Source organism: Cicer arietinum, chromosome 5 (genome assembly GCF_000331145.2).
Source record: "Cicer arietinum cultivar CDC Frontier isolate Library 1 chromosome 5, Cicar.CDCFrontier_v2.0, whole genome shotgun sequence".
Taxonomy (NCBI): domain Eukaryota; kingdom Viridiplantae; phylum Streptophyta; class Magnoliopsida; order Fabales; family Fabaceae; genus Cicer; species Cicer arietinum.
This window is the reverse complement of record NC_021164.2, coordinates 58,463,429-58,484,123: the sequence shown is the minus strand read 5'-3', so window position 1 is coordinate 58,484,123 and position 20,695 is coordinate 58,463,429. Positions and strand designations below refer to the sequence as shown.

Genomic DNA, 20,695 nt, shown 5'->3' with positions numbered 1-20,695 from the left:
TTAGTTTATTGAATCTGAAAAAATGACAAACCTTAGGCAATAAATGTGACAAACCTTTTCGGGAGATGTAACTAATTTGTCTCTGGGAATCTTTTTTTCGAGGGCAACAAGGCTTGTGGGACATGCCACGTAACTACCAATAGCGTCGCTTAAGAACTGCATATCTCCATCGTTGTCCGGTATGGGCAACGACGCAGTTGGTTCGAAAGCAATAGTAGGCGATACTTTGACATGGCCCGCGAGGATCAGAATATTGTGCAATAATTCTCCCGAAGTATTGTACAATATTCCTTTTCCCACCTTCCGTTGAGTAGGCGAGGACAAGTATAGGACACATGTAGTGACACCCTAAATCAATAGTTAAAACATAAGTACGGCTAATATATAAGTTTGTTTAATACATAAGTAATTACATAAGCAAGTAAGTAATTAATTACCTCGGGAATACTTTTCAAACCGACGTTGCAACTCGCGGTTTCACTCTCCATTTGTATTTCAGGTTGGAGCTGATCCGGAAGTTACTTGTCTCCAAGAGTGCCACTTGCTCTGATAGGATTCTGAGCTTCTCTAATACTTCCTCGTTGGAAGGTTTTTGGCGCTTCTCTTGAGGAAAAAAGCTTTTGGGAGTTACGCCAAATCCTTTCCCCCTAACTCGACCGGAATACTCATGGACATTAAACACTTTACCAAGAATGTCCCTGCAAGTATCCTTGTTGCCCTCTGGATTTTCAGAACTTTGTTCAATAATTTCTTAAAATACATGTAACATTAAAAAGATAAGTTCAATAGCATTTTTAAAATACAATATTAAAAAATATTAAAGTGATAATATACTTACACAAAGTTCTACAACTTTTTTGACATTTTCATTATCAACCACTTCGTCTTTGTTAACACGCGCTTCCTTCCATAAGATATGACGACCCAAGGGTTAATCGACTTGGGTGTCTTTTCTATATTCGTTAAAATCATAAACAAAATAATACAAATTAGTTACACACTATAGTTTATAATACAAATTACTTCATTATATAAAAGTGATGTTTAATTACTTACAATTTGTTGTTCAAGGCGTGCATATCCCATACGTGATTTCTTGTATGGGTGTTTTGGGTTGCTTGCCCGTTCGCGATTTGCCGTACTAATATTCTATATAAAAAAAAAATAGCAATTGTGTAAAAAGTTAAAATACGCTACGAATATGAATAATAAAACACAAATGCTAATAAATTAATCACTTACGACAAACGCCGGGTCAGAACGTTTGGAAACAAATGCACTCCATTCATCCTTTGATATATAATGTTGATATATCTTTGGAGGTTCAGCATTTGTGTTTCCTTCTCTATCTTTTAGATAGAAATTTGAGAGATGGGATCTAAATCCACGATGGATTTTCCCAGCAACTCTCAAAACATATGACTTTCGTTCCTCATCAAGAACAAAAGTGGTCTGCAATGAAAACAATTATAAGTAATGTATTTTACAGAAAAAAAATTATAAATGACAAAAGAGTAGATCAAAATATTTACTTGAATGTCATTCCAGATGATATCTTTGGCATCCTTCAACGCCTTATCTCTCCAGTTGTCTATTGTTATTGGGACATTTTGACGAACAACAGCCCCAATGTAGCTTACAAACATGGAGCTGTTGGGGTCAACTGGCTGACCACTCTCGTTCCAGCCAACCTAATAAACTCATATAGTAAGTACATGCCCTAAACCCTAAAAAAAGATAAAAAAACACACAGCAAACAGAGTATATATAGTATACCTCAAATTTAATGCCATTACTCCGTGCTTTAATCACCTTTTGCATGATAGTTGCACCACGTTTGACTTCTTTTTCGTAAGTCTTAGAGGTGCCAACTTCTTCATTTTGAACTTCTAAATCTTTGTTTGTATCCATTTAACTACAACAAGTTCAACATGCACTTTAGTATAACATCAACAAGCTCAACATGGATCATGCATTATTATAAACAAACTCAACATGTATCAGTATATCTTAAAAAAGCTCAACATGCATTCTAATGATTACAAAAATTTAATAACATCAATACCTGAATAATGATGGTTCGAAGAAAGACGAAATGCAAAGAAAAGAGGGTTTGCAGAAAGTTCACAGAAATATGGTTCAAAGAAAAGAGGGAACGGTATTGAAGAAATACGTAATGAGGGTTACGTATTTCAATGAAAATATATTGTGTGAAATGGGAGAGATGATCTTGGATGGAAATAAGGTTCGAAATGAAGGAGATGATCGTGGAAATAAGGTTCGTAATGGACGGGATGATAGGGTTTGCAAAAGAAGAGAAGAACGATGAAGGTTGAGATGATAGTGAAGTTTACGTAATGAAGAGGAAACTGAAGCGGTTACTGTTATATATACGTAACCCTTTTACGACACTTTTTTATAACCCTTTTAGAGCGCTTGTTTGAAAAGCGTTGTAAAAGGCGTCCTTATTTAATTTTTTTAAAGGCTCTTTTACAGCGCTTTTCCCTATAAGCGCTGTAAAAGACCTCATTGTTTTATTATGTTATATATAAAACTCGTTTAGAGCGCTTGTTCAAATAAGCGCTGTAAAAGGTCTCTTTATTTTATTTTTAAAACAGTATTTTACAGCGCTTATTTGCAAAAGCGCTGTAATAGACCTCCTTGTTTTATTATGTTATATGAAGGTTTTTTTTAAAGCCTTTTACAGCGCTTTGTTAAACAAGCGCTGTAAAAGGCCTTATTGTTTTTGTGTTTTGTTATGTTATTTTTTAAACAAGCTCAACATGCAAAACCCACATAGTAGTAACTGGTCACCACCAAAATCCCTTCCTCTTCACCAAACTCTTCTCCTTTTATGCATCTTCTTCACAAACATCAAAACTTACTCTTTCACAATTCAATCTCTACCTCAACACCCTTTTTATCTCTTTACATTCTCTTTCCTTCTTAAATCGAAACTTGGTATTCAGGTTCATTGTCATGTTGCGAAAAATGGGTTTGAGTCTGATGTTTTTGTTAACAATGTGTTTTTGGGGATTCCCATGATGCGTACAAGGTGTTTGAAGAAAATCCTGTTAGAGATAGTCATGTTAGATGTCTGATAATTATTATTAATAAAGCTGTTTACAACGCTTTTTCAAATAAGCGCTGTAAAATGCGCCTAAATTTTGGTATTATAGGAAAATACCACACGACTTTTACTAGAGTAGATTCTTTCTTCTTATGTCGAGAGACATTGCATTTCGGACACGCCTTAAGTAGTTCATATTCATTTCGAAATAAAATGCAATCGTTAGGACACGCATGAATCCTTTCGTAACTCATTTCAATAGAACACAAAATCCGTTTAGCCTCGTAGGTTCGACTGGGAAGTTCATTATCATCTGGCAACATATCTTTTATGAGTGTTAATAATTCTGTAAAGCTTTTATCAGACCATCCATTACTCGCTTTTAAGTTGTACAACTTTAATATCGCCGACAGTCTTGTGAATTTAGTACAACCATTATATAATTCTTTCTCTGCATCACTCAACAAACTTTCAAACATTTTAGGACAATCTCGAAGATCTTCTTCAACTGCTTTTGCGATCTCATCAACTCGGTCCGACTCATATGTATCTGTATCGAAGTCAGTTGAAGCATATGTCGAACTATTCTCAAAATTAATGTTTCCTTTTTTTTTTCTCACCATGTCTTATCCAACATGTGTAGCTTTGATCAATTCCATTACATACTAGATGTCCTTCTAATTCATCTTCTTTAACACGTTTTCCAAAACAACATTTTAAACAAGTACAAACTACTCCATTTGGATCTTTTGCATTCTTCATTGCAAACTCAACAAACTCCTTCACTCCAATTTCATACTCTTTTGATAATCGATTGACTGACATCCATTTTCTATCCATATTATACCACCTATATAGATGCAGTTACAAAAATAATAAGCTTTCAAAATATATCAACAAGTTTCAAAAAGAAACCAATATCAACTAACAATTTCAAAACAGAACAGATCATGTGTTATGAGTTTTTGACAATTTTTGACAATTTCAAAACATAACAGATCATGTGTAGAAGAGATTTAATATATATATAACAATTTTTAGTAGATTTAATATATATATAACAAAACATAACAGATCATGTGTAAAAAATACCTGAGACAACGTAGATGGCCGCACAGTACGTAGAGGATATTAGGGTTCCCAACGTATATAATTATTTGAAAGATATAAAGGATATGAGGGTTTCCAACGTATATAATTATTTGAAAGATGTTGCTTACAGCGCTTGTGAAAAAAGCGATGTAATAGGTAGTTAAATTCAATGAAAGCGCATGTAATTTACAGCGCTTGTGAAAAAAGCGCTGTATTAGGTAGTTCAAATATTTGAAAGCGCATGTGTTTACAGCGCTTGTGAAAAAAGCGTTGTAACTGATACGCGAAAGCGCTTCATTTTACAACGCTTTTTTGACAAGCGTTGTAAAAGCCTTATAACGTTATGCGCAAACGTTATATGACCTACAACAGCGCTTGTTTTACAGCGTTTGTCAACAAAAGCGATGTAAAAGGCTCCGTTATTTTTAAAATATATTTACAACAGCGCTTGTGTTTAGCCAGCGCTGTAAAAGGGACGCTGTTAAATGTCATTTTTGGCGTAGTGTAAATTTTAGAATAATATAATATTTAAGTGTCCATAGAGAATTGTACTTCTATTATTATTTGAAGATTTGTGATACGATTTTTAAAAGAACTAAACATTTAACATTCAAATATTTATATATGATTGTTCAAAGTATTATTTTTTTAATTATTTGTTTAGAGATTCGGTATAGTTTTTTAAAAAAAAATAAATATTTAGATGTTGAACTCTTTAAAATTTATTAGGCATTGGTACAATTTAAAATAAATATAAATAAAAAATACATATATTTTTCTGACAGTTGAGAAAATAATTTCAAACAAATATTGAAAAATTAGTTAAAACAGTGACTAAACAACAATAAAAAGAGGTTGGTAATTATAACTGTGAAATGACATTTTCAAAAAAATGATTTTTGTATTAAAAAGTTTTGAGATTTTTTTAAAAAAGTAAAGGTTATTTTGTAATTATGTATCACAATGAAAATCAATTTTTTTTTTAAATTAGTTATAATTATTTTTAACTTATGTGCATTTTTGTTTTTTTTCTGTTATTTTTTTTTGTTCTGGATTTTGTTCGGGTGAGATATTTTGGATTTTTGATTGAGATTAACGGGTTGTGTTTTTGAGTTTTGGTTGGGATTTATGGGTTGATATTTTATGGGGTTTTAGTTTGGATTGGAAGAGACAAATAACTCACTTTTTTTTTTATAGTTGAAATTTAAAAAAAAAAATGAAGCACTAAATTCAAAAACCCTTATATTTATAAGATTAAAAATATATTTAAATAATATTTTTAAATTCTTTTCATTTTTTTTTTTTAAAGTTGTAACAAACAAATGGAGCTTTAAAAAAATTATTTTCTAAAAAAAGTGATTTTTCCCCCCCACAAAATATGTAACAAACAAACCCATGTTATGTAAAAGTTTAACTTTCTTAGAATTATATATAAAAGACATAATTTCATAAAAAGGAAGTATAAGACAAATTGATGACATGTTAAGATTTTTAATCAACGCATTTTAATACACTTTTTATAACATTGCACTTTGAGTTTAGTTTATATGTGTGTTATAGGTATAATTATAATTTTTAAACCATACTTTTATATCTTTTGGTTAAAATTGAGCTATAATGAAATCCTTAACTAATCTTTTGATTTTGTTACATCATGATCCACTCTCCTTCTAAAGGTTACAAATTGGGTTGTACTTATTAGACTTCAACGGTCTTGATATTGTTGAAAAGCTAAAAAATAGAGCTACAACTCTTATATTGTGGTTAAAGTCTAATTAAGATATCATGCAATAAAAAATATGATTTACTGAAGCTGACAAATTTACCACAATTTTTTATTTTAGCTCATGTAATTAATTATTATTGGGATGATTAACACTATTTGGTCACAACGGTGAATTAAGAAAATACTTGAGCGCTTAAGTTTACAACCATAGAGTCGTCTCCTTCATCTATTTTATTCTTTTTGTCTTCATTCAAATGGGGGTGGTTTAGGGCCAATTTTCATATGAAATCACCCTTCTAATTAAGTTGTTTAAGTTGTTTTCTCATTTTCTTTTATTCAAATAAATTATTTTCACACATATTTAGTTTATTTTTCCTCGTAATTTCATCATCTTAGTGCAACATTGTTTTGGTTTTCTGCCTTGTTGCAATATTGTTTTGGTTGCTCGACTTGTTATGGTGTTCATTTGACTTCATATTGATAGATCAATTTTGATCCAGTGCAAATTCAATCGATGACTTTGAAGTTCAACGTTGCAGCTCCGAATACAGGGATATTTGATACACTTCATTTATGTCATATTGGTAGGCTTTGTTGCAATTATAGACATTATGTTGTTTTATGCTATTAATCTGAATGTAAGTTTATTTGCATATTCATCCTTTTTATTTTTAGCAACTTTGAATTTTATTGTTAATCGATGTATTGTTAATCGATTTGAATGAATGAATATCAATTTAGTAAAAAAAAAAACTATTTCGACTGAACTTTTTTGTCTAACCCGTTAAGTGCTTAGGTTAAAATAGATCAGAAACATTATAAATTTATGTTTAGAGAGTTAAATGAGGCATTGGGATATTTCCTACATTTTTATAATTAAGTGTGTGAAAACCTTTGATGCAAGGCTAATATCCAAGGTTGATTCATTTGTTAGGGGTTTTTCTTGAGGGTTTTGAGGTTTGGTTTTAATGTTAATTTTTTTTTTATGATTTTATATTTTTTTCCCTTTAATCATTATTCTCTTGCAATTTCGTTTTTATGTTGTCTATTATAATTAGGAATTAATTGATTGCTGCTTTGAATTAGACTCAAGACTATTTGAAAGAAGTTTAACGATTGTTTTATTGTATGTTGAAAAGGGATTTAAATAGTCTATAATGATTATTGTAGGTTTGATTGAATTCAATTTTTTTAAATAACTGTCTATAATGATTGTTAAAGAAGATATCACATATATATTCCTTAATATAACTCTCCCAAAAAGGTTTATCATCTTCGCAATCTCTTTGAACACGCATAACAATCTTATGAACAAATTTACAACGAGCGCAAACAAAATCATGAGTCATACATTACTTTTTTTTCTGTTTAAATTTTTTAGAATGTTTAGTTGCATAAGCAACTTTTCAATTATGAGCTCAAATCTTTCTAGGAACCTCCCAGCTATCAAGCTTTGAGAAAATTGGGTTTGGTTCTTCAACATGTTGATGCATGGAAGTAATATTCCTATAAGTATTTTCGGTTGAAAATTAACATTACTTCAAAGGTTCAATTAGGAGAGTCAATATTATCAAAAAAGTGGGACGCATATTATAAATCTTATTAAAATATGTAATCAGAAAAATAGTTATTAATAACCGCATAACTCCATTGACCACCAAAAGTGCATATGTACAGGGAGTTTGAAAAGATTTAGACTCAAAAAAACAATTTGAGAAGGAGAATGGGGTTATAAGAACTAATGTCATATGTGAGTACACCCTGTGGGAGTTTGGAAGATAATATGACGGACTAGCATTAATTATGAAGTCACTACAACCTACACACTTGGGCATAATGACCTAGGTGAAAGAAGAAACACAACCATACTCAATACAACAAAGAACATTGTGAAGTGTAATAAGCTACTTCAATATTTTTGGAGATAGATAATGACTAGTACATAAGAGCGAACGAGCTACATAGTTGTATTGAATTGATATTCCACTAAAAGATTACAAAAGTTTCCAAAAGAGGTGTGGCATGGAAGATACCATAAATGAAGCATATACAATTATTTAGACATATATGATATAAGCATATTCCAAATGAAAATAGGAGGAAATTGGAGCATAAAAGTGAACATATGATTATTTTAGGGTACCACTTAACAACTTATAAGCTCCCTTATTTATTTTAATATGTCTATATGTTGAAAATTCACTTATAACTTGTAGTGACCAAAATGAAGTAGAAGAGTTTAAACGGGCAATGAAATCATAATATTATATGATCGACCTACAACATTTGACATATTTTCTTTGTTGCAATTTTAAAATATTGAAAGAGGAATCATTATATATTAGAGGAAATACACAAACAAATTGTTGAAAAGGTTCAACATGTTAAAGGATCCACAAGAGACTCCAACGGAAGTTAAGTTTTGAACGATGAAAGATGAAACACTAAAAACATGATAAAAACACTATGTGCAAGCAACTGATAGCTCATTGAGATATGTTTATTGTAGCATACCCGACATCAATCATTGTTGGAATAATGAATAGGTTTATGGAGGATCATAGGCCATCATACCTTGAGGTTGCAAGGAGGATTTTGAGATTTTTGAAAGGAACATCCAATTTGGTATCCTATTTCTAAAGTTGAAAAGTCAAATGAAGAAAATATAATTGGATACTCTTATTCAGATTGGTGCGTCAGTATAATTAATGGGAGAAGCACTATGAATTTAAAGTTTATGGAGCACCATTTTTTTGGTGCTAAAAGAAACAAGTCGTGGCAATCCTTTTATCTTGTGAAGCCAAATACAATGCTACTTCTCATGTAGATTGTCAAGCTCTATGGCTTCAACCTTAGTTGAATGAAGTGGAATCAAGATCAAGAGGTTTAATGTGTCAATGGTGGACATCAAATCAACTTGGCAACAAAGCCTATAGCTCATTGGAGGAGCAAAAACATTGAAACAAAGTACCATTTCCTTTGTGATATTGTTAACAAAATAACAATATAATTGAATTTGTGCAAATCAAAAAATCAATTAGCTGACATAATGATCAAACCTTTGATAATTGAAAAGTTTAAAGAGAATGATGAGATTATTGAATTAAAGAGGAGAAAGATCAAATCTTTGATGATCAATTGTAGTTCAATTGGAGGATAAAGTGAATTAAAGAGGTGTGTTTAGTGTAACTCAACTTTTCTTATAGTAGTTAGTCACAAGTGTACAATTTATTTTTAATTAACATTTGATAATATTAATGTATATTCATATTTTTTTTAGTTTTTCAAGTGTATGTGTGTGCAAACTTGTTCTTGGTTCTAATAACCCAAAATTCTAATAGATTGATTGTCGATAATAATGCATTATGTAAAAGAGGTTAGAAGGAATAATAACGATGATTAAATATTTGGTATGCATTTAAATTGAAATCTTTTTTAGTTCTTGACTTAAACTATAAGACATTTTTCACAACTTGCAATTTGTTCGAAATAGAGAGGATTAATTAATACTATCGATAGAAGAGAGTAAGTGTATGATTGGTTTGAGGGGATATAGTATTTTTAAAAGAGTTTGTTTGATCTAAATTTTAAGAGCAGTATGAAGGAAAACAAAATTCGTTAAATGTTATTTTTGTTCTTCTTCTATTTTAGTGGGATTTGAAAAAAGAGTTGATATACATTAAAAATCATTTGTAATTCTTTTGTGGATTTTTTTCTTTCTGGAATATCCCTTTTTTTTTTTTTAATATCAAAATGTCACCCTCTCAATTTTATATACTAGATTGCCCTACTTTGAAATGAACCTAGTTGGAGGTCGCTAGCCCAGAGGACGACCTCTTATTAAGGTTTAAGTTTTTTTTTTGGGTCGTTTTACGCATTACTATATTAATTGAATATTTTAATAAATAATTAAATTAATAAATAATTATAATAAATAATACATTAATAAATATTATTATTATTATTATTAAAAATGATTGTAATTAAAAATAGAAAATTATTTTATAAATTTCAAAGAAAATACATTAAAAATACTAATTGGACAATTGTTTATTTAATAAATTAAAATTAATTATAATATTTTTTTTAAAAAAAATAATAATAATAGTAATAATAATAATAATAATAATAATAATAATAATAATAATAATAATAATAATAATAATAATAATAATTTGCTTCTTACCAAATTGTAAAATTAATTTGATACTTACCAAATTGGACAATTTGCGATTAATAAATTTGTTACCAAATTGTACAATTGATTAATTTTGTCATTAATTTTCTCATTTAATGGTAAAATTAATCATTAATCACAAATTGTTAAAATTAATTTTCTTATTAAATATGATTTGATAAATTGATAAATTTTCTCATCAATTTACAAATTAATTTAATATCAAAAAAATTGATTCGTGTGATTGGTAAATTGAATCTGAATTACCTTGTTTGTTTTGTCACATTTATTCAACCGCATTAATTTTGATATATATATTTTGCTACATTATCAATCACACGAATCAATTTTTTTGATATATTGAGATAAAATTAAGTAATATATTGTATACTAATGTATTGTTAATTTATCTCAAAAGATAAAATCAAATTAAATATATTCACCTTCCAAAGTTATTTTTAAAAATATCTATATATAAAATGATTAAGTTATGTTTATTTTTTACTTTTATTACTTTACTAAATCAATTTGTAAATTAATGAGAAAATTAATCAATTTACTAAATCATATTTAATGTGAAAATTAATTTTAGCAATTTGTGATATATTATTAATTTAATCATTAAATGAGAAAATTAATTAAAAAATTAATCTATTGTACAATTTAGTAAATAACAAAATGATTAATTGCAAATAGTCCAATTTGGTAAGTAGCAAATTAATTTTAGTAAATTGATTAATCACAAATTGTACAATTTAGTAAGTAGCAAATTATTATTATTATTTATTAGTATTTTGTTTTTTTTAATATTATAATTAGTTTTAATTTATTAAATAAACAATTGTTCAATTGTATTTTTAATGTATTTTCTTTGAAATTTATAATATAATTTTTTATTTTTAATAATAATAGTAATAATATTTATTATTATTATTTATGAATGTATTATTTATTAATGTATTATTTATTAATATATTAAATTAATATAATAATACATGAAACGGCAAAAAAAAAATTTAAAACCCTTCTAAGAAGCATCTGGACCAGCGACTTCCTGTTCAGCCCAAAAAATAGGACTATCTGATATAAAATTGGGAATGAGACATTTTAGTATTAAAAAAAAGAAAATAGTATTCTAGATAAAACCCTTCCTTTATCTCCTTTGAATTAAATACAAAATAATTAAAAATTTATTAATTTCAATCTTTCAAACAAAACATGTATGTACTTTATCTCCCTTCCTTTGTTAAAATTAACTTTATGTTGAATCAAAACAAACCTACGCTAAGTAATAATTATATATATATAATCATTTTACAAATATTTTTTAATTCTAAATGAAAAGTTATTATTTAATCATTTGTTACTATTTGTCAGGTTGCCAGTCAAAAATATATTTTATTATTTTTTATTCTCATTTAATAATTATAAATAAACAGAAACTTATTTTTTTCTCAAAAAAAGAGAAACTTATTCATTTACAAAACAAAAATAAATCAACTGTAGATAATTTTGTTTCAAATCATTAATAAAGATTACGACTTTAATTTTTTTACTTTAATTTTTTTATAAAAAACAAAATAATGTAAATAAAAAAACAAACGAAACGAAATTGTAGCTATTGGATACGGACCAAAAACAGATTATTTTCGTCACGTTAGAAATATATATATTTAATTTGAATTACCAGTAAAAACAATATTTAATTTGAATTTGATGTAATAAACACAGTCGCATCGGAGTTCAGCATTTCCTCACTGAATATTTAATTGATTGTTAAGTGGTTCATGGTCTAATCCATATTCGATGAATCACCGACGAAGACTCTAGAACGATCAGAATTGTGTGTAGCTAGCGGTGGTTAGTTACGGTGGCAGTTTCGTTTTTTGTTTCTAGTGCGAAACCGTTTTGGTGATTTATGTGAAGATTCGACTGGATCCAGAATTTCGAGGTTGATTATTCGATGGCGTATAGAAGGAGACAGTATGGGACTTCAAAGTCTTCTCCTGCGATTTTCGAAGACGAATCATTTCGAAACCCTAATCCAATTTCACCTTCTTTTTCTTCGACTAATGAAGGCGTTGACGTTTCTTCTTCGTCTTCGCTTGCTGCTAAAGCTATCAGAGCTTCTTCCGCGCGTCGCGATTCTTCTCTCTCTTCTCTTTATGGTCACTCCAATCTCTCCTCTCCTCGTTCTCAACCTACTCCTACTGCTCCTCCATCCTCCAAGGTCTATCTCACTCTTTCTCTCTGATTTTTTTGCTGCTTTTGTTTAATGTGGATATTCAATAGGTTTAAGTTTAATAATGCTAATTAGAGTGTATCGTTGATGGTTTTTCTTGTTGTTGATATATAATATGCTATTTTTTTAAGATACAAGGAGAATTATATACAGGGGTAGAAGATTTAGAAATTCTTATAAAAGGTGAAGACATACAGGGGAAAAGAGATAGAGAAATTAGTAGAAATTATTCTGTTTGAAAAAGCTCCCTTGTTCCTCTGCGTATGTGTCAAAGAATCTCCCTTGAAAAATTGGAAAAGTAATTATGGAAAACTAATTGGCAGAAACTGCTTTGACAAATGCAGCACAATGCTAGTTAAAGGGTCCGAGCTTTTAGTGTAGATTATCTTGGAGATTGTTGTTCATGCCACACTGTTGCCTGCGCCGCAAGGTCAACTGGCACAGGGCAATAGAAGCCCTTTTGCGCAAGGTTCGTGTTGTCCTGTGTAGCATATGAAATGGTATATATGGGCTATTCAAAATGACATCCACTTCAAGGAAATTAGTGAAAACATAGTGTATATTTTAGCTTACATAGTATATGGGAGCACGATAACATCTCAACTGAAATAAAGTCTTACTCTCTTAGTAGATTACGAATAAGTTCCTATAAGTTTAAAGATGCTCCTGAAGTTAGGTGAGGGAGCTTTTGTAGAATTTAAGGTGTAGATTTTGATTTAAACTTATGAAATATTAGTTACAACCTTTCTCTTGCTAGAAATTGCTTATATTGAAAAGTTTATTTAAACTAACTCATAAACTCTATCACCTCCAACTGCTTAGAAGACCTTCATATCAGCAATGTCTGGCATTTAGGATCAGTTTGTGTGTGTCAATTTCTCTGAGGACTCCTTACTTCATCTTTTATATTCAATTCTCTTGTTGGATGAATTCATTTGTTAATATTACCCATAGCAAAGATGCTGAAGCTTCTTCGTTCAATTGTTGATGCCCATAGTTTAAAATTTGTTGTATACGAAATTAGATGAGATATCTGCAACATCTATTTGTTACAATTATGCACATGTAACCTTAAGCTAACATATGCTTACTTTTCTATCTGTTTTCTTCGAATTTGTATTCTTTATACACTGCCGAATGCAATCATTCTATTGTTTCAAAATTTTAGGCTGATTTTGCTAAACATTATACGGTGTTTGTAAATATGCTAATATAGGATCCAAGAGCATATGAATATACATCTATGAAAAGATTGGATGAATCCAAAAATGGATTTTGGGGTGTTCTAGCCAGAAAAGCAAAATCAATTATTGAGGATGACAGTTTAAGCAAGCAATCTGAAATACCTGGGACAACATGGTCACAATTTCCTGGTGTAACATCTAGGGGCAAGGTGAGTTTATGGTTATATCTCTTAAGTCCTCAGCTAGTATGCTGCTTTGAAAATTGTAGGTTATTTGTAGGAAAGAAATTGAGTTGTTTGATATGATTTCATTGATCTGTAGCTCCATCTTTTACTGCAACAATATTTTGGTAGGCTGATTTGGGTTAGTCAGTGTAAATAATTATGTAATAGTTTTTTTTTTTTTTTTAATTTTTGTTGCTTACGAAATGTAGCATTGCATTTTAAAAGAGATGGAGATTTTGTACCGAAAAAATTTGAATTATAAAGGTTAAGGATAGTCCACTAGAGTATCTGCACTTTATCTTACTATTTATGTAACTTTTTTTAATGGAAATAGAATGTTGAATTTCAATTAAAAAGAAAGAAGGAGAAGTATAAATAAGAGGAGGGGATAAGGAATCCTACATAGCACATCAGAGTACAAAGAAAAAATGCAGCAAAGCTGGTATCAGTGTTTTAAATGGGAATTCTGTTTAGATGACTATTAGCAGAACACCAAATAGGGGCCATATACACCACCATATGCACTTAACTGGTTATTCATTATTTTTTAGCCGTAAAATTGGATGCTATTGTCATTCTCTGTGTAGGTCCAAAATTCGAATCACATAGAGGAGGGCAATCTCAAAAGGGACAGTCCGACAATTACAAAGGGATTAAATGCGATCACGTCGTCTCTTACTCATATTGGTGGCACCATTGGTAAATCTTTGGAGGTGAGCTTTGATACAAACGTTTTTGCTAATCTTTAGATCTATATTTTCATTCTCAACTGTTGTCGGATCAAGGATGGAATATGCATCTTATTTCTACTTGGGAAATTTTACGTATGCATTTACCTTTTGGAATAGACAAGGATGGGAATGTGTAATCGTAGGTTGTGGATTTTAATCTTTTGAACTTCAAGTGTAACTACATATTCTCCTCCCCCCACTTCCATAAGGATATTTGCTGTGATTTTATTATACCATGCAATTCGTGTTTGCAGGAAGGTTTTACAATTGTTGAAAATCGGACTTCAGATATCATTCAGGAAACCCGTAAACACATCAGGAAAAAGCCTGGAAACTTTATAGGACAAAACCAGGAAACAAATCATTCTACTAAGTTGCAAGAACCCCAGTTGCGGACCCAGATGTCGCCAATGCAAACAGACCAAGACCTTCAGCTGAAAGCATCTCGCGACGTAAGGTGGCAACTGTGTATCACTTTTTAATGTGGTAAAAGTACTTGTGTAGTTAAGTACTGTAGCATCATGTAGCATCAAAAGTTCAACATTCTTGCTCTATTTGTTTTTACAATCTTATTTCCCTCATATTTTTTCTTGTGTTTTTACTAAAATATACTTTATTCTTGTATTGGTTGTGTTTTAAATATCTTGTGTTGTCAGATTCAGCGAATCCAAGAACTGTGATATGATTAAAGTTAGAAAAATTTGAGTGTGTTTGTCTATCAAAGCCTCAACATTAATGATTCATTGAAACCAATTTCTGCTGTGAAGTTAACTCATGGATATGGTGTACAAGATACAAGTTGACACGATAAAGAGATTATCATCTCACATCAAAGTCAAAAACATAAGTTCCTCTCAAAATACTCATTTATAGAAGATTGTGTTTGTGTGTGCACACTTATATGAAAATGCAGACATCTTTTCACCTTCTAATCACTAGTTCCATCTCATAAAATTATGTTGTGAACCTATAACTTTTGTAAATATTTTGGGCTGCTAAAGCTTACACAGGGTCATATTTTCCTAATTCCATCTTATGGACATAAGGCCTGAAGCAAGAGTGATGCTAAACTAATATTTTGGTGTTAGTTTTCAGTTTTCTCTCAAGTCAGTCTTACTCATGCCTTTACTGCTCTTATATAGCATGTTTTGGATTTTATTTTTGAGGACATGTTTTGGATAATTTAAATAGTACATAATGATGTTTCTTCATTTTCTTTTTTTTAATGGGTTTTCTTATGGTAAAGGACTGCCATTAATATTCTTCATTTTATATATCCTTCTCTTCCCTCTCTACCCAAAGAAAAAAGTTTGTTTCAAGGAAGTTTGTTTCTTTATCAGAAGATATGAATGTCTTCAATGATATTGGTCGCAGCATTATTTGCCATTTGGTTCTGTTGCAGGTTGCAATGGCAATGGCTGCCAAAGCAAAATTGCTTCTTCGGGAGTTGAAGACTGTCAAGGCTGATCTGGCGTTTGCAAAGGATCGATGTGCTCAACTAGAGGAAGAAAATAAAACCCTCCGTGTAAATCGCGAAAGGGGAGGTAGCCAAGACGATGATGATTTGGTATGTATTTTTTTTTTGTTCACTTAGTTTTTTTAGTTTCATTGTGTCCCTTGTTTTTCAGTGACATAGAAATAGAAGGTTATCACGTCATTCGTTTCACATACTTTATACACACCCCTTACCTTTGCAAGTGTGTTGGTCAAACTATTTCTATATTTGAATTTTGAAAAGAGAACTGATGTTGTAGCTTGGACATGAGTTGGTCTAACTATTTCTAAACTTAGTTTTGCTCTTCCTAATTTGTATAAAAGCAAAAATAGTGTACTGTGCAAAGGTGGGGGTGAAGGGAACATCGTATGCCATGATACCCTAAAGTTCGTGATATTTTTCCATATATCCTGAAGTTCTGTGTATGTATAAGTGCTGTATAAGCTACTCTATAGACTATTCTCTCGAGCTTACGAAAATAAGATGAAAACAACTTCTGAATATATCATAAACTATTTTTATGCATAAATAGTGTCATAAAATAAGCTCTTTCAAATGATCCCTTAATCTAAAATTCCTTTTGCATGTTCTCAAGGTAAATCTCATATGATTCTACTATTGGATTAGTTAAACACCATTGTTATATGATGTAAGTTTCCAAAAGACTCGTGTATTTGGATTCTTTTCATACGTTATCCCACATTGTTTGTATTTCTATTAAAAGAAAACACTTTTACTACTCTCCCAACTCACCCTTTGAAGACAAAAAGAACCAAGCCATACCCAAATTTAGAATTATCAAATTTGAGTTTTTCCCAGATCTGGTTCAGTCTTAAGTCAATTGATTTGGTTATTCAGGTTTTAACTAAGTTATGTCCTTGCTGAAATTGTGCTCCGACTATGCTCATTTCACCAAAAATTTCTGTATTTTAATGATAGCATTTCCATTTCAGGTACGACTTCAACTTGAAACTCTTCTAGCTGAGAAAGCTCGCTTGGCCCATGAGAACTCAGTTTATGCCCGTGAGAATCGCTTTCTGAGGGAGGTTGTTGAATATCATCAGCTTACAATGCAGGACGTTGTCTACTTAGATGAGAACAACGAAGAAGTCTCTGAAGTTGATCCTCTTAACCTATCCCCAGTGTCTATTATGTCCCTAGATTCCATAACTCCGCCTGCAACATCCCTATCATTGCCTTCAGAAGCCAACGTTGGTGTGGGTTCAGAGTTAACAAGAAGCATTTCATGTCCCACATCTGGGAAGAATGTAGAGATTTCTGAGGTGATTGTAAAGGATTCAACGAGCTCTGAAGTAAGAAGTATCTCTTCTATCGCTGGAAAGGATGCAAAATGACATGTAAAACTTCTACTACGTATGTGACGGAATGCACCGTTTTTGATGCCTTTGTGATCTGTTATTTATATATGTTGCTCGTTTTATACATCGTGGGTGACAAGCTTGATGTAATTTTGTACCTTATATTGTGTAACTTAAGTGTTTTTTTTTTTGGTTATAGCACCTGCATATATATAACCTAAATTGGTTATTTTCTGTATAGCAAGCAATATTTGCCAAAAGCCAAAAAAATGATTCTGTATATCAAAGTACTGTTTTTTCACAAGTTCAGCTTATTATTTTCGTGTGTGCATCATGGTGGATGCATAATTCTCTAAGGTAAAGTGTAACGTACGTAGACAGGAGACTATCTCCATAAGTATTTGTTAAATGGCAAATTGCTAAAAGATGCACAACTTAGTGACAGTGATAGAGTATCAATATTTGTTTATTTCAATTCATACTGTTTTTGTGATCACGGGTGTAGATATTGAGATCTTTCTTCTTTTGTGGAAGTAACTATTAAACTTGTGTGAGTTACGGTTGGTATTTCTTTGTACATCTAACAATTGAAAAAGAAAATGGTGCCTTTTAAAAAATGCACCATTTTAGGGGATGCCATTTTTTTCTGAACTTGTTTTTGAAATGGAAATGGTGTATTTAGTTTAATTTAATTTCATTTAAATTGTTTCATAATTTTAATCTACTAAAGTTCAACGGTATATTTAGTTGATGCAAATTATTAAACACTTTTACGGTTGATCAATCATAAATTACTTTTTGTATGATTTTTAAGGTAAATAAATAATATATACTATACTTCAAGCATGTGGCAATGTTGCTGCATGACATAGATAAGTGAAATCCATATGTACTTTGAAAGTTTAATTATAAATTGAGTAATTGACCTTCCATGATTAATTTTTTTTTTTATCAAGGTAACCAACCTGCAACAGGTTTAAATTTCTTTCCTATTTAGGGTGTGGAAGAACCCACTTGGTGCCAGATAGTTGGTTGTGGAATTGACTAGATTCCAACATGCCATTAAATCACATTTGCAATTACAAGTTATTTTAACCTCTAAAAATGTAAATGCACTTGCTTTAGTACCTCCTTCTTTTAATCCCTAGTTAGTTTACAATATTTTTACCTTTTTCCCCCTTCAAGTTTCGTAGAGACGTTGTACTATATCTTCAAATTAAAAAAAAAAAAGAAGTTATTTTTGGTACGTAATAATTTTGTAATTACTAAGTATTGATAATAAAATGTATTCCCTAAAACAAAAATAAAATAGAAAAAAAATCCAATACCTGTACAAAATTTGAATTTAGATGATTTAAATATTTTTCTTTCCTAATGAATTTTATATTATTTCTGTATTTCCTTTATAGAATTTTAAAATCAATAGTTTTTTTTGTCTTTAAATCATTAGTATTTTTATAAATATATTAGTACATCCTTTTTGTTGGGGTCAAAAAATATATAACTGATTCCTTTATTAATACAAGAAAGAAAATCATATATCTTCACCAAATACAATTCATATCTCTATAGACAGAAAAACATCTAAATAAATTCTATAATAATTAAGTAAATTAGGGGTTTAATTTGGATACAACAAAATACTAAAAAACTGCAGAAGAGTGTGTGCATGCACTAACATCATCACTCTGTGTCTTCTATTTTTCTCAATTTGTTAATTTCTCTCTCTCTCTCTCCCCCCTCTTCACACCCAATTTTTCTTTCCATTATTTCCCTTTTCAAAACCAAAAAATTCTGAAAAATAAAAGTATTTCCATTACCTTCTTCCATTAATCTGAGACACCAAACTTGTTCTTTGTGAAAAATCTCAAGATTTTGCCACCAACCCATCTCAGCAAATCCACTAGTTTCATCAAAGATCTGATTTTTATTTTTCTTGAAGTGAAGTTTGTGCCATTTTGTCTTTCATCACTGTTGGGTTGGTTCAGAAGCAGCACCACGATACAATGTTGAACATTTCATGGCAATTTAGTGCTGTGTAAGCTATAAAGTTCCCATCTTTTTTCTCTCACTGTTGAATTCTACCCTCTCTCTTTGTGATAGATTCTCATTAGGTTTTGTTTAATTTTGACTTATCTTAATGAGGGTTGCAACAATTTTCCTTGCAATTCTCACAGTGCCATTGTTTCTTTCTATTCAAATTTCAATTGCTCAACTTCCATTTGATGATACTATCTCATCAAGAACCCTTGATGCAATTCTTCAAGATTATGCCTTTAAGTCATTTTTTAGGCCTAAAACTGGTGTACCCTATGATGCTAAATTGCCCAATAACCTAATAGGTGTTAAAGTTTCAGCAATGAGGCTTAGAAGTGGTAGTTTAAGAACAAGAGGTGTTCAAACCTACAAAGAATTTCAGATCCCAATGGGGGTTGTTGAACAGCCTTATGTTCAAAGGCTTGTTTTGGTTTATCATAATTTAGGTAATTGGTCTGAAATTTTTTACCCTTTACCTGGTTACACATATTTGGCTCCTGTTTTAGGTCTATTATCATATAGTGGTGTTGATTTGTCTGCTGATGAGTTGCCAGAATTGGATATAAGAGCTTCTGATAAACCAATTTTGATAAAGTTTTCTGATGTGAAACCAGCACCATTTGGATCAGTTCCTAAGTGTGTGTATTTTGATGTACATGGTTCAGTTCAGTTTGATATTCTACTACATGATTATGTTTGTTCAACAGTTCAACAAGGGCACTTTTCGATTGTTGTCGAGTCCAATGCACCGTCTCCGGCACCGACACCTATTGCTGTTGCTGCTGCTATTGGTGAAGGTAGTGAGAAGAAAAACTACAAGGTGTGGATAATTGTTGCATCTTTGATTGGTGGATGCATGTTGTTGATTCTGTTGAGTTTATTGGTTGTGAGAATGAGAAGGATAAAAAATGGGATGAAGATACAGGAATTGGAATGGGGTGCAGATAGCAATGAAATCTTGCAGATGACATCTGTTGGTGGAACTAAAGCACCATTAGCAATTGGAACTCGTACAAGACCAACCATAGAAAATGATTACATTCCTTAGATTTTGATTTGAAGAGGGGTTTTGTTGAACTAATATTTTTTTTTCTTGCTTGTGACATTATAATTTTTCTGTTCATAATGTGAACTATATAAAATGTTTCCTATGAGTATTTTTCAGAGATTAAGTTTACTTGGTTTTCAATTGGTATGATTTATTTGAATTGCATTGGATATTCTGCTTACAACAACATATAACCAACAAAAATAGTTTTATAGAACAGTAGTCGTATCCTTTATCTTTGGCTATTTGTGGACTCAGAAGTTGATCAGATTCTCTGTACTCAGCAGTTTCTGTTTTCTTAGATTGCAGGAATCCCTTAAAATATTCAATGTACTAACAACAATGTATTA

At 30.7% G+C, this 20,695-nt stretch overlaps 3 protein-coding genes across 3 annotated transcripts; 2 read left to right on the top strand and 1 right to left on the bottom strand.

The window, feature by feature from the left end:
- Positions 1 to 1,044: 1,044 nt before the first annotated feature.
- Positions 1,045 to 1,687, bottom strand: LOC140920529 (uncharacterized). Its single transcript, XM_073368818.1, has 3 exons — positions 1,533 to 1,687; positions 1,243 to 1,452; positions 1,045 to 1,149 (listed from the first exon to the last, which is right to left on the bottom strand). The coding sequence occupies exons 1-3, from the start codon at positions 1,644 to 1,646 to the stop codon at positions 1,045 to 1,047; spliced, it is 429 nt and encodes a 142-aa protein (XP_073224919.1). The 5' UTR covers positions 1,647 to 1,687.
- Positions 1,688 to 11,859: 10,172 nt separating this feature from the next.
- Positions 11,860 to 17,539, top strand: LOC101515342 (uncharacterized). Its single transcript, NM_001279051.1, is given in 6 exon segments — positions 11,860 to 12,295; positions 13,524 to 13,700; positions 14,303 to 14,428; positions 14,701 to 14,898; positions 15,849 to 16,013; positions 16,895 to 17,539. Coding segments are annotated over 6 exon segments (1,335 nt in total). The 5' UTR covers positions 11,860 to 12,028; the 3' UTR covers positions 17,297 to 17,539.
- A 1,348-nt stretch (positions 17,540 to 18,887) lies between these two features.
- LOC101515021 (uncharacterized) lies at positions 18,888 to 20,486 on the top strand. Its single transcript, XM_004500342.4, has one exon. The coding sequence runs from the start codon at positions 19,401 to 19,403 to the stop codon at positions 20,343 to 20,345; it is 945 nt and encodes a 314-aa protein (XP_004500399.1). The 5' UTR covers positions 18,888 to 19,400; the 3' UTR covers positions 20,346 to 20,486.
- Positions 20,487 to 20,695: the final 209 nt, after the last annotated feature.